This window comes from Branchiostoma lanceolatum, chromosome 4 (genome assembly GCF_035083965.1).
Source record: "Branchiostoma lanceolatum isolate klBraLanc5 chromosome 4, klBraLanc5.hap2, whole genome shotgun sequence".
NCBI classification, from domain to species: domain Eukaryota; kingdom Metazoa; phylum Chordata; class Leptocardii; order Amphioxiformes; family Branchiostomatidae; genus Branchiostoma; species Branchiostoma lanceolatum.
The window spans coordinates 10389756-10403958 of record NC_089725.1 but is presented as its reverse complement, the minus strand read 5'-3'; the positions used below and the strand labels follow the sequence as shown (position 1 = coordinate 10403958).

General features: G+C 40.9%; 2 protein-coding genes across 2 annotated transcripts; one reads left to right on the top strand and one right to left on the bottom strand.

The window, feature by feature from the left end:
• Positions 1-63: 63 nt before the first annotated feature.
• On the bottom strand, positions 64-2892 carry LOC136432521 (small nuclear ribonucleoprotein Sm D3-like). The gene is made up of 4 exons (XM_066423877.1): positions 2688-2892; positions 2061-2153; positions 1290-1428; positions 64-919 (listed from the first exon to the last, which is right to left on the bottom strand). Exons 1-4 carry the CDS (start codon positions 2763-2765, stop codon positions 867-869), a joined length of 363 nt encoding a protein of 120 aa, XP_066279974.1. The 5' UTR covers positions 2766-2892; the 3' UTR covers positions 64-866.
• Positions 2893-7996: 5104 nt separating this feature from the next.
• On the top strand, positions 7997-12153 carry LOC136432520 (gastrula zinc finger protein XlCGF57.1-like). The gene is made up of 2 exons (XM_066423876.1): positions 7997-8095; positions 11034-12153. Exon 2 carries the CDS (start codon positions 11055-11057, stop codon positions 12093-12095), a length of 1041 nt encoding a protein of 346 aa, XP_066279973.1. The 5' UTR covers positions 7997-8095; positions 11034-11054; the 3' UTR covers positions 12096-12153.
• The last annotated feature ends 2050 nt before the right edge of the window (positions 12154-14203 follow it).

The following is a 14203-nucleotide window of genomic DNA, read 5'->3' as shown; positions in this document are numbered from 1 at the left end:
TGAAATGACCACTCACTCAATCATTATTTGTAACACATCCACAAATTTGACATGAGACAGAGATGTTAACTACCACTTTATTATCTGACCATTTAAACTAACTTCATCGTATCTAAAGAGACCCATACAATGTTGGACTTCTGGAATGTGGATCCCTTCACTTGGCAAGGCTCATTGCGAAGGCTCATGAACATCATTTATGCGAGATGGATTTCAACAAATTTGAGTTCTTTTAAACTTTATTGACACCAGTTTAACAATTTTTAATTACTTTCTTTTTAATGGAAAATTGATATCAGCTTGTACCTGACTTAACATTTGCCCTTCTTACTTATCACTAAAGAAAATAACAGAACTTGAAAAAAAAAGTTTTAGAAGTTTGTGGCTTAGATGAGACAAGCTCTATACTACAGTGTAGTAAAACTGGCAGCCACAAGCCTCAAGTTTAAAGCTGGTATTTTCACACTTAATAACTCATAACAGGTACAAGGTACAAAAAGAAAGGTTTCTCAAGTTCTATGAAAAGCTGGATCCCCACTATTGTTCAGTATCAGTATACATTACACATGTTTTCTGCACTAAGGCAAAGGTAACAAATTAAAGCTCGACCCTGTATTACTTCTTCTCCAAGGAAATAACTTTGTCTCAACTTTTCTTGATAATCTCAGTTTACAAAAATGTGCACGTTTCTTCAAGGACGAGTGAAAAAAAATATTACAGCAAGTCGAAGGATATCAGTCTGCAAGGCATACTGAACTGTTATGAAAAAGTGAGCAGTTTGACATGAAACAAAGTAGAGAATACAAAAAAGAGGACTTGTTAAAAAGCCCTTGCTTCTGCCAGCTGGTTGACACTGATATTCCAGATCATCGTCTTCTCTGGAAAACGTTGCCTCTTCCCCGCCCACGTCCTCTGGCAGCTGTAGGGCACAAACAAGATGTGTGTTTGAGAAACTAATGCTTACATAAAACTAGTACATACACATACATTACACCACCATAACAGAAAAATCACGTCAAATTGGACATGTTGTACATTGAAAAGCATGGAACTGCTATGCAAGTCCTGTATCAATTTGTCTATAGAAGTAGATTTGACTTTGCAATTTCACAACTTTTCAAGTAAACAAAATCAACAGAAAAGCTATGATAAAAGACAAGCAGGTACAGGATCAAATACCATGCATTGACAACACTTCACTAAATGGATATGTTTATTCAAAATTTGCATACCCTGCATTACAGAGTTCAGTGGAGAAACAATTGTGGTAGTATCACTATAGATGTTACCTTGTGCTCTGAGGATGGCAGACTTGCCCATGGCTGCCTTCTGTCCCTTCTGTTGACTCTTGAACATGGGAGCGTTCTTCAACATGTCTGGTAATATCATAAACCTGATCTTGCTGCCACGGATGAAAACATGCTCCAGCTGCAGAATAAAAAAAACAGACGACATGTCAGAGGATGTCAAACCTCTTTCCTCCAGGTTTATACATTATATTCTTAATTGTACAAGAGAACAAAACGATCATTGACACAAGACAAGTTTCTTGATGCATAGCAATATTCTACAGTGCTTATTCATAACCCTCAATAGCTGTTCCAACCAGAGTTGTCATGGCTAACCCTTTAATTTTAACATATTCAATTCAGGTCCTCTGAGACACATACAAAAGTTAAATATCTTCATTCAGCCTAATATCTACAAGTACAACCCATCTTAATACATGTAATCTGCTATCCAGACATACACGGATGGATGCTAGTCCGTTAAGTAGAGGACAGATAGGACGTTAAATGGAGGTCCCGTATTTGAGGAAAGCCACACCTCGAGCATGTTTAAGAACCCAACACACTTATCGAAAATGTAACTTTTAATGTAGATAGATAGATACAATTAAGGATGTTTAGAGGGGTTCGGAACACAACCTGAGTCATTATGCGCTGCGCTCTCGAAACATCATAATATATGCTATAATAGTCAGCAAATTTGACTGTGAGCATCAACAAGAAGAAGAAGAAGAAAAGAGTAGAGGTCCTTCCCAGACCAACAACACTTACCTGTGCCACTCGACCATCCCTGTATGTGACTGTGATGTTGGCCATCTGACAATTCATGTTGTCTTCCGCTTCCACCAGTTTTCCTCTGTATACCTGCATAATGAAATTCAAATGTGTAAAGCAATATGTACATATTCAAACATGAAGTATAGTAACAATGTGAAATAATTACCAATGAATAAATTGGGCAAAAATATGAAACACAGAACATAATTTTTATGGTAAGGCTACATGTCTTATGAAAGTGGGAGTGATTCGTTTCAAATTCCAGCAAGACCACTATTACAGCTTACATAGAGGCAACAGAACACAATTTGCATGTCCTCTTCTTAAAACGTAATATCATTGGTTTGTTTGTGCAAAATTATGGCAAATTACTACGTTAATTGCAATCAGAAAATATAAACAAAGCAGGAAACTGAAAAGGACTAGTAAACTTTTTAGAAAGAAACCACATAGTGCACTCCTACATATCTAGATTTGACGAGAGGCTTTAAAGCATCACTACGGTTGGAACTGGGACGTGCTTGCCTAGGGGTTTCAAAAATGTGAAGACAAAGACAAGAAAAAGACCTGCAACAAAAAAATGCAGCACGTGTGCCCCCCTCCCCACCTCGCGCAACTCACCTCGCCTGTTGTGGTCTCCAGTGTGACGATGTGGCCTTCTGCTTCGTGCAGAACCTTGATGGGGACGCCGATAGACATGTTGGCTTCTTTAAGATGCTGAACTGTCTTCAAGTAAGTAGAAAATTGAGGATCTTCTGTGCTTATGGTCACTACCAAAATGGCGGAAAACGTCGAGTGAACGCCGGGGGACAGTGCGCATGCGCTAACCTCTCGGTCCACAGGGAGAGTCCATATAGACTTTCAAAGGGGTGTATAAAGTTCTCTAAGGAGGTGTATAAAGTTCTTCAAGGGGGTGTATAAAGTTCTTCATGGGGGTGTATAAAGCTCTCCAAGGGGGTGTATAAAGTTCTTCAAGGGGGTGTATAAAGCTCTCCAAGGGGGGTGTATAAAGTTCTTCAAGGGGTGTATAAAGTTCTTCAAACGTGTATAAAGTTGAAAAATCTACAACAGAGCTTCGATCGCTATTGGACGACCGGACTGAGTGGTGCAGAAGAACCCATTGTCTCCCGAGATGACATCACTGATGTCCTCGTTCAAGGTTCAAGGTTCATAAAGTTCTTCAAGGGGGTGTATAAAGTTCTCCGAGGGGCTGTATAAAGTTCTTAAAGGGGGTGTATAAAGTTCTTGTGGAGGGAGTTCTTTTTCTTTTACAACAATCATTGCCGAGGCTATTGGCAGGCTGTTTCTGTAAATAAATCTGTTTGTTTGTTTGTTTGTTTGCTCGTTTGTTTGCTTGTTTGTGTTTTTTTTGTTTGTTTTGACACTGAGAATAGATTTAGTTAATGTAACGATTACGGAGTCTTTTTATAAATATAAATTTGTATTGGATTTTTTAAATTGAGTTGAATGTGAGATAGCTGTGTGCTAATTTGTTAAAAAAAGAGAGAACGCTATGATTTTTCCTCAGAACATCTGCTTGGAAACAAGCAAGAAAAAAAAGGTATGTCCAGTATCAGGGTGAAGTGGCAGAAGTTAGGGTGGCAGACGTTGGCAGAAGTTACGGTGATTACCGAGCAGTTTTGAGTAGAGGCTTCCGGGAGTCAGATGTGACGTCATATTATACCAGTGCAAAGGTACAAAGGGTAGGGTAGCTATAGGGTGACAGACAGAAGTTGGGTGATGTCATCCTAACTTCTGCCACTAGCCAGGGTCCTAACTTCAGGTAACATCGTATTTCTAACTTCTGCCAACTTCTGCCACCCCGGCACTGGCAGAAGTTAGGATGACGTCACTTCTAACTTCAGATACCATCGGATTTCTAGCTTCTGCCAACTTCTGCCACCCCCGGCCACTGGTAGAAGTTAGGATGCCATCACTCGGCCTAACTTCAGACAACATCGTATTTCTAAGTTCTGCCAACTTCTGCCACCCCCGGCCACTGGCAGAAGTTAGGATGACGTCACTCCTATCTTGGGATAACATCGCATTTCGTCCGATGGCTTACGGAAAATCCCGATGTTAGATATGACGTAACCCGATTTCAACTTTTGCTAACTTCTGCCAGTAAACCCTGATACTGGACATAATTGGAAAAAAAACACACACCCCTCAAAATGGTCACACCCAATATTAGCGTGACCATTTTGTGCTGATTTGTTTTAAAAAAGAGAGAACGCTATGCTTTTCCCTCAGAACATCTGCTTGGAAACTAGCAAGAAAAAAATTATAGTGAATAGTAAATGTGAATGATCAACTTACATAAGGTAATTCTTTGATAATAATGCCCTGCCCCTGATTTCGCCGTTCCCGCTGAGTGCGAACGATGATTGTATTGATGATTGACTTCCGATGATGAAAAACAATCATGTCTCATTATCTGCGTCATTCGGGGTCGCTGCAAAACGAGAAAATATGTCTGGAATCGACTTATTTATCACCATACATGACACATAGTCAAACAAGATGAATGTGATTATTACTTAGTCAGCAAGTTTTTTAATTCAAATATTAAGATCAAATCTATTGTGTTCACCAATAGTCGACGTCAGTTATGAGAGCAACTACGAAACTCCTCCGACCTAAAATGTCTAAAATGTTGATTAATGTGACAGCGTTTATGATGAAAATGTGATCATGGGGGGGCGGATACACTAAGAAAATGAGGGCGCTGAAGGAAATGTGTACCAGATGTAGGTAGGACTGGCCAGTGCGACCGTTAGACACAGGCTGGACCAGACCGACCCTGCACCCACCGACAGGGAAGGTACACAGGCCGAGAGCGGACAGAATGACGCGGCCGCCGAGAAGAAAAACAATGCAACAAACTGTCAACTTTGGTCAGCTATATCTCCGTAAACATGAATGAGACAATAAAGCGGCTTCATTCCTCCAATACCTACCAAGTGCCCTATCGTTTGAAACTAAAGTTTGAAAATTCTGGTAAGGAGATTGATTGTTGGACCTGTGTCATCGGCTTTTAATGCTTAAGTATGGACGGCGAAACTGTCAACTTTGGTCAGCTATAACTCCGTAACCATGAATGAGAAAATAATGCGGCTTCATTCCTCCAATACCTACCAAGTGGCCTATCGTTTGAAAGTATAGGTTGAAAATTCTGGTAAAGAGATTGATTTTTGGACCTGTATCATTGGCCTATAATGCTTAAGTATGGGCGGCGAAACTGTCAACTTTGGTCAGCTATAACTCCGCAACCATGAATTATGAGAAAATAAAGCGGCTTCATTCCTCCAATACCTACCAAGTGCTTTATCGTTTGAAAGTATAGGTTGAAAATTCTGGTAAAGAGATTGATTTTTGGACCTGTGTCATTGGCCTTTAATGCTTAAGTATGGGCGGCGAAACTGTCAACTTTGGTCAGCTATATAAATAAATAACTCCGTAACCATGAATGAGAAAATAAAGCGGCTTCATTCCTCCAATACCTACCGAGTGCCCTATCGTTTGAAGATAAGTTTGAAAATTCTGTTAAAGAGATTGATTTTTGGACCTGTGTCATTGGCTAGCCTGTATTTACACAAGCTCTCGGCCGGAGGTTACTGACCCCCGCCCAAGGGGGATGGCGGTTTCAGGACCGGCTGGCCACTAGGAGCGCGATTCGTCAGGCTAGGACCAATCAGGTTGCGGTTTGAAATATTCTAAACACCGTTCGATTAGTACATCCACCCAGCCTAAAAATGAAAGGTGTTCACAGCATAGTTACACTTTTTTTCATTACCGGTTAAACCCCAGATTATTAAGTTGCGATTGAGTGCTATTTAAATGCATGGAAACCAGATTATGCCAATCGTCATCATATATTTCTCGTCTTGCCATTTTCAGATATTCCTTATTTTGCGTACTCTGTCATAAAACCTCATTTCTGTTTTTAGAAAGATCTCATGTACCTCGTATATCCAAATTTCATTTCGCTGCGCCATGATGATAAGTTTTCCGCAGGACAAGCCTAAGGCCATGTTTAAAATACAGCGCCCTACGCCAGTTTTCGAACGATCCAAACCATCATAGAACGATTGCATTGCGTCACTGAAGGGCAATTAAACATTAAAGCTATCAGCACAGTGCTTTACTCAAAACCAGAAGGAAAATCTACACCGGACCACGGCCAACAAATCTATGCCAGTTCCGTCGTTTTGGCCGGTCTCGGTCCGGAGTTTTTCTCACTTTCGTAGCAAATCTGACACCCCATGCATAACTCTGTAACCATGAACAAGATAATAAAGCGGTTTTCAGTTTTCAAATACAAAGTGCCCTATCAATTGAAGGTAAAGTTTGAAAATTCTTGGTCAGACATTGATTTTTTTAAAGTGTATATAGCCTATACTATAGGGGTGGGTGGGGGGCAACTTTGGTCAGCTATAACTCTGTAACCATGAACAAGATAATAAAGCTGTCTTCATTTTTAAACTACCTACCAAGTACCCTATCAATTGAGCGCAAAGTTTGTAAAATCTGGTATTTAAAGAGTTTGGTTTTGTAGTTGTTAATAATGTTGTAACATCACTCACTGGATATTGATTTGCTATTCTATAGGGATGATCTAACTAAATGTGTTAAGAAATGGTAGGAAAATCTACTTTGTCATTTTACCTAAAGTTACATAGAGGGCCTTAAACTGACATTTTCAGGTAGTGGTGTACTCCAAGCAGATGTAAGGATCCGGTTTAGATTCTATATTTCACGCTTGTTTCTACAACATTTAGTAGGTCTTCAAGTGATTAAGAATTTTTCCAATCCTAGAAAAAAGTAAATGCGATACTAAAAGGCGTATTGAATAACACACGCAAAAACACACGTAAATCAAAGAGACTGTATGCCGGATCCTTACATCTGCTTGGAGATGAGTCCAGTTTGGACAACACTTCCGGGTCACCAAATAGTACTTCCGCCTGTTTGAAAGACGAGCGGTTTTTGGCGACGCCTCAGGGGCGAGCCAAATTTTTACTATATTGTGTGCAGATTGCAAGAATTCTAGGAATTGTACAGGAATGTGAAAGTCCATGGGACGATAACTCAACAATGCCTGGATGCATTGTCTTCATATTTTGTAGGTGGGTAGGTCTGTGGGAGAGCTTGTAATGATTGGATTTTGGGCCCCCTAGCAACTTTCTATGGTACTGCAGGGGAACTTTCACTTTTCAAATCTCGTCTTCTGAACATGCTATAGTCATGATTTTTAAGTGGCGGATAGCTCTTTGTTAGAAAAATATGTCCTGTAGATTTGGACCCCCTAGCGGCTTTTTTTGGAACTGCAGGAGCTGATTTTGACTCAACCTTTGAAAGAGAATAACGCAAGAAGGGGATGACAGATCATCATAATTTTTGGTGTGTAGATAGCTTAAGTGATGATTTGCATAATGATATGCTAATTAGTCAAATCAAGTTCTGATTTGCATAATTAATGAGGACAATAAATCAGCTGCATCCTATTATAGGACTCTCAAACACATGGCATATGCAACTGAGAAAGAGATAAATATCGATAGATATCAATTATGCAAAATGATACTTAATTTGCATAATTAATGACAAAATACTATAAATCCATAGTGGTAAATGATGGGGATGTCATTTTTGCACCATTTGGAAGTTAAGTAAATGTGGCCACTATTAGACACAAATCTTGCATAGAGCGCCTCATTTACATAATTTATGAGGAAATGATACGATATCTTTTTTTGTGAAAACAATATATTCATACATTGGACAACTTGTCTTATTTTGGTAGAGAAGGTGATCGACTGATATGATTTATGCCGCTTATGCGAGGTCCTTATTTGCATGTGGGCTAAAAACGAAAACGTTAACAGAGACCACCGTCGCCATGGCAACATCTTTTTATGTTGCCAATCTTGTTGTTGTTGTGGGTGTGAAGATCTCTCGTCCTTTCGTGCGAATATTTCAGGTCCTACTTTCTACTGTTCTTCGGGCAGACTTTGGAAAACTTACAGGTAAGAAGTGCTGAAGGTTATCTGTACATGTGTAAAGATGTTTGTAAATAGTCTCTACCAGACTAACTATAGGAAGAAATTCTATTTGCCAGTAAATTTGCCAGGGATGTTCGGCCACCGAAGTTTGCGGGGCCGCGGGGGAAATATATAATACCGTGGACTGACTCTACTGGTCAATTATTCCTTTTTTGCCGAATTCTACGCTCCATACCCCCGTAGGAAGGCCTGGCCCGGTGGAGGCTATACATATTTAGGTAATTTGTTAGCTTCTTGGAAACCCCTTGAGTCAGCACGCTATCAAGGTCAGGACACCACAGGGACCCGCTTACACACTGCAGATGGCTCTGTCCATATAAGGAAGTACTATCCAAGCAGAGGTTGTGGGGGAATATTGTGACTTTCTAAAGTATCATAAGAATATCATGCGCCGTTTTTTTGTCCTAACTAACCCATTAAAAACGGGGCATTTGATAGGAAGGTCGCAATCTTACCCACAACTTCTGCTTGGAGAGACCGGTATGCCTAAACACCTCACCCGACCTCACCCGACCTCATCCGAGTCTAAAAGGCAGTGTACACGGGGCAGGAACATTATTTGACGTTCTGGATAAGTTAAATATGCAATCATGAATGCAAAACAAGCAGCAAACTCTAGTATTTACCAGTTTTTGTAAGTTACTCCGCTCGTTTCCAAGATAGAAGGGTGATACGCGCCGTTTTAAGTATCATGGTCACGGAAAAAGTCAATAGTGCAGTCAAAATAGGTCAGATCAAGCATATAAATGTGTCTCCGGTATCGTGAGAAGTTCACCAATCTCCTACAGTGCTTCAGAGGAATCAGACTTTTGTCAGCAACGAGATTTTTCGAGTCAAAGTTGATCTATTTTCCGCGGGGTTTCGCCATTGTTTTCAACCCAAATACGCACCATATGGGGGTTTCGCGGCACCCGTTAGAGCGGAGTAACTTATAAAAACTGGTAAATACTTGGAGTTTTCTGCTTGTTATGTTTCGCCAATTATGTTTCGCCAACGAAACATATTGTTTTTGTCAGGTTTCTTCTTCTCCTTCTTCTTCTTCTTCTTTTTCTTCTTCTTCTCCTGTCAAATCTTCAAATCGCTTCTTCTCGGTCGTCCGTCGACCAAATTAGCTGAAATTTGGTATGCAGGTAGAGTACGTGTATACCCCTAGACCCTTTTTAAATTTTTTTGATATAAGTTTTTAAAATGATTTTATGGAGGTTTTTTGGTCATTTTCAGACAAAAGTCGCACATTATGGCCTCCAGTGCCGTGGTGTTGAAACCTGAGGACCTGAAATTTGGTTAAGTTGTGCATTGGATATTTACCCAAAGGACCCCATTATTTATTTTGGCATACACTACTTCAAAATGATTTATTTTGCAATTTTTTGATGCAATTTTTGGTTATTTTCTGTCGGGGCCAGCAAGAACTAGGTCATACTGTAACATAAGCCCTCCTACACTTCCCCTTTCTGGGACTTAAAACCAAGCAGATGTCAGGGGGTACCTCTACTAATGGTATTACAGAAAGTTATATGTACGTTATGTTACATGGTACGGATGTTGTATTTGAGATGTAGGTACCTATAGGAAAGGTGACTACACCTGACAATTACTTATGCTAATGAGGACCTAATTCGCATAATGTATGCATAAAGTTGTATGTCCCTTACCGTAAATGCTGCGGATGTCATCTTTGAGATGTAGGTACCTTTAGGAAAGGCGAACACACCAGGCCATAAATTATGCTAATGAGGACATCATTTGCATAATCGATGCATAAAGTTGTCTGTCCCTTACCGTACAAGCTGCGGAAGTCATCTTTGAGATGTAGGTACCTTTAGGAAAGGCGAACACACCTAGCCAAAAATTATGCTAATGAGGACCTCATTTGCATGATTTATGCGTAAACTTGTAATTCCCTTACCGGAAAAGCTGCAGATGTCAGATTTGACATGTACGTACCGTTAGCAAAAGTGATCACACCTGGCCATGAATTATGCTAATGAGGACCTCATTTGCATAATTCATGCATAAACTTGTATTTCCCTTACCGTGACAGCTGCGGATGTCATCCTTAAGATGTAGGTACCATTAGGAAAGGTGAATGCACCTGGCCAAAAATTATGCTAATGAGGACCTCATTTGCATAATTTATGCAGAAACTTGTATTTCCCTTACCGTACAAGCTGCAGATGTCATATTTGAGATGAAGGTAGCTTTAGGAAAGGTGCACACGCCTGGCCATGACATATGCTAATGAGGACCTCACTTGCATAAATTATGCAGAAACTTGGATTTGCCCAGGAGTTATTTTGGGACAGCCCACTTCTTGCATGAGGAGTATGGGCGAAACATCCTGAATTTGCTCTTAAAGCAAATGACGGCCAGTCTAGTTTATAAACAGGCTTTATACATAGTTTTATATAGTTGGTAAAGTAACAACCGAGAAATGGCTAATGAAATTTAAGTTCCAACCTTTTTGTGTCGTTGTCTGAGTAACCCAAACCCTGACTGCAATCCAATCTTGCTTGAATAAAAAGGTTTAGTCTGCTTCCAATGGTCGCTACATCCTAAAAAATCAACCTGATCTTACTTTACTTATCTAAACCTACATTTAATTTTGTTTATATGATGATGCATTAACTAAAAACTATTTGTATGAAAACTGCACACATTACAGTTTCAGTGATTTGATTATCTTAAGTTGTCTACTTTGAAACAGTGGGGTTCAAGCACCACTAACCGGCCTTTTAGCCTGTGGACTGGCAGGCCCGGGTTTGATCCCCGCGAGCCAGGAGCTTGAGATTGTTCTACTCGCCTATTGTTTTTCAGTGGTTCCCACATCGGGACTCGACCACGGTCCTTGGCAGTGAGAGCGCCAAATCCTAACCACTAGACCATACTTTTATCATTTCAGAATCGGCTCCTGCCTGTTACCATGGCAACACCAAACAATGGACATAGTTCTGATAACATCATTGGGGGATCAAAAGAGAGTGCATGCAACAGCCGTTACAGCGTTGACGGGCAAAGTCTGAAAACTAACCGCCAGGCTCAGACCAGGAAGAAAGTCTGCAAGTGTGAGGAGTGCAGCAAGCAGTTCAGTCACCCGATTGATCTGAAGAGCAGTCTGAAGACTCACATGCGGACTCACACAGGGGACAAACAGTACATATGTGAGGAGTGCAGTAGACTGTTCAAACAAGCGAACCATTTGAAGGAACACATGCACACTCACACGGGGGCTGAGAAACCCTACAAGTGTGAGGAGTGCAGCAAACAGTTCTGTCATCTGGCTGATCGGGATAAGCACATGCGAACTCACACAGGTGAGAAACCCTACACGTGCGAGGAGTGTAGGAAACAATTCAGTCAGTCGCGTCATCTGAAGAAACACATGCGGACCCACACAGGAGAGAAGCCCTTTATGTGTGGAGAGTGTAGGAAACGATTCACCCAGCTGAGTAGTCTGAAGAAACATATGCAAACTCACACAGGGGAGAAACCCTTCATGTGTGAGGAGTGTGGGAAACAGTTCAGTCAGGTGAGTCGTCTAAAGGAACACATGCGGACCCACACAGGAGAGAAACCCTTCATGTGTGGAGAGTGTAGAAAACAGTTCAATCTAATAGGTAATCTGAAGAAACACATGCGGACCCACACAGGAGTGAAACCCTTCACGTGTGGACAATGTAGGAAACAGTTCAGTCTAATGGGTAATCTGAAGACTCACATGCGGACCCACACGGGAGAAAAACCCTTCACCTGTGGACAGTGTAGGAAACAGTTCAGTCTAATGGGTCATCTGAGGACTCACATGCGGACCCACACGGGAGAGAAACCCTTCATGTGTAAAGAGTGTAGGAAACAATTCACCCAGCTGGGTAGTCTGAAGGCTCACATGCAAACTCACACAGGGGTGAAAAACCCTTCATGTGTGGAGAGTGTAGGAAACAGTTCAGTGAACTGTGTAGTCTGAAGAGACACATGCGGGCCCACACGAGAGAGAAACCCTTTATGTTTGGAGAGTGTAGGAAACCAGTGTTCTCACCAGAATTTTTTCACAGCATAGGGGTCAGGTACAGAAGGCCAACTTTACGCCACGCGTGGAGTGCTGAGGACATGACCAGAGTAGGGAGTCCGGCATGTTCCCCCGGAAAATTTGTAAATTCATAACCCAATGAGACATTATTTCATGCATTTTGAGGGATAAATTTTGTGTGAAGTAGAGTTTTTCCTCTGTCACAGCCTCATTCTAAAGCCAGATATGAACTTTTTATAAGATTTATGAAGGGTTACAAGGTTTGTCCCAGAAAGAAACACCCCTATGCTGGTTGAAACACAGCATAGGGGTCCAGATCACAGCATAGGGGGTCCAAATCACAGCATAGGGGGCCCCTATGCTGAAAAGGCCTGGCGAGAACACTGGAAACGATTCACCCAGCTGGGTAATCTGAAGGCTCACATGCAAACTCACACGGGAGAGAAACCCTTCATGTGTGGAGAGTGTAGGAAACAGTTCAGTCTAATGGGTAATCTGAATATCTGAAACACATGCTGACCCATACTGGGAGAAACCCTACAGCTGTAAGAGTGCAGCTAGGTGCTTTGATGAGACACATGCGGACTCATAATAATGGGGGAACCCATTGTAAGTGCACCAATTCTTAACGTAAGCTAATTACAATTGGTTTTATTTTCTCAGAGCCATTGATTTTAATCACACTGCAGCTCATAATTATGTTCACCTTCACGGATGGGAAACATTGTTTTCGATGACCTGGACCAGGCGGCTGTCACCATGGTTACTGGTTAAGTAGCTGACATCCTGTGATGTTCAATCACATCATGTAGTAAGTGGCAATATAGAGCTGGAGGGGCTGGTCGCCATATACAAATATATGAAAGTGAGTTAGAGCAGTATAGTTTGTTAGCCTAGACCATGTGAAGCTAAACATGTATTTTCTTGCAAATGTCACCTATCTAGTTCATGATATACCTCTAGTGATATCATTATGATATTAACGTATGGGTCATTATATTTCTTATCTTTGTTTGTTTTTTTGTTGTAGAGAAAAGGGGTTCCTGTATCGTTAGTACACTTTTTTGTAAAATCATGTAATATTCTTTAACTTAAAGAATATTACATGATTTTATTAAAAAAAACATAAGGCATAGAACTGTTTCCTTCTATAATTCTTGATAATTCTTTCTTCATTTATGTGCTATGACACATGCCAAGTATTATTCCATGATGCCAGGCACAGTATCTGAAGAAACACTAACCTTTCCTTGTTGTTATTGTACTACAGTAGAATCCGCTTAACTGCACCACCCATTTGTCAGCGTTTTTGGTGCAATTATCCGGCTGGTGCAATTATGCGAAATGCCCAGCTGGACCGCACCACCATGGGCGAGGGGGTGTATTGTTAGTCAGAAACACTAGCACAAAGAAAACAGACGAAATTATTCAGCTATCAACTTTATTTATTGACCCTTTGCTGAAAATAAAGAAATGACTACGAACCTGTTTTGATTTTGCATTCTTTCATTTTTCCATGCGATCTACCGCATTACAACACACGTAATGTTACAGGGGAGGCATTCTGAAACATCGTCATGCCACTCATGGGATAACAGTTTCTGTGTTACATTACGTAGAGTGCAGTTGTCGATTTACATAAATCATGTACCGCCATGAAACTAGGAATTGAAACTAAAACTTGGTTACTGATTACGGGTGACCCGCCCGGGACCTCCCATACGATTCCTATCAACGTAACTGTCAATGGAGACAGCCTTCTTTTGTTACTGAAAACAGTTTTAAACATACTGGCGGTATTGCGCCTTTACACCGGAGGGTATCGGCTTATTTGTATCGCGTTTGCCGATTTTAGCGCACCTTTTCAGTTAACTTGTCGAGGATTTTTGAAAAAAATTGGTGCAGTTATCCGGCATTGGTGACCATGCGCGGTGCAGATATGCGGAGTCACTAACAATGCAGTGAATGGGAACCGGTTTTGGATATTGGGATTCGGTGCAATTAAATGGAAGGTGCGTTTATCCGAGGTGCAATTAAGTGGCTTC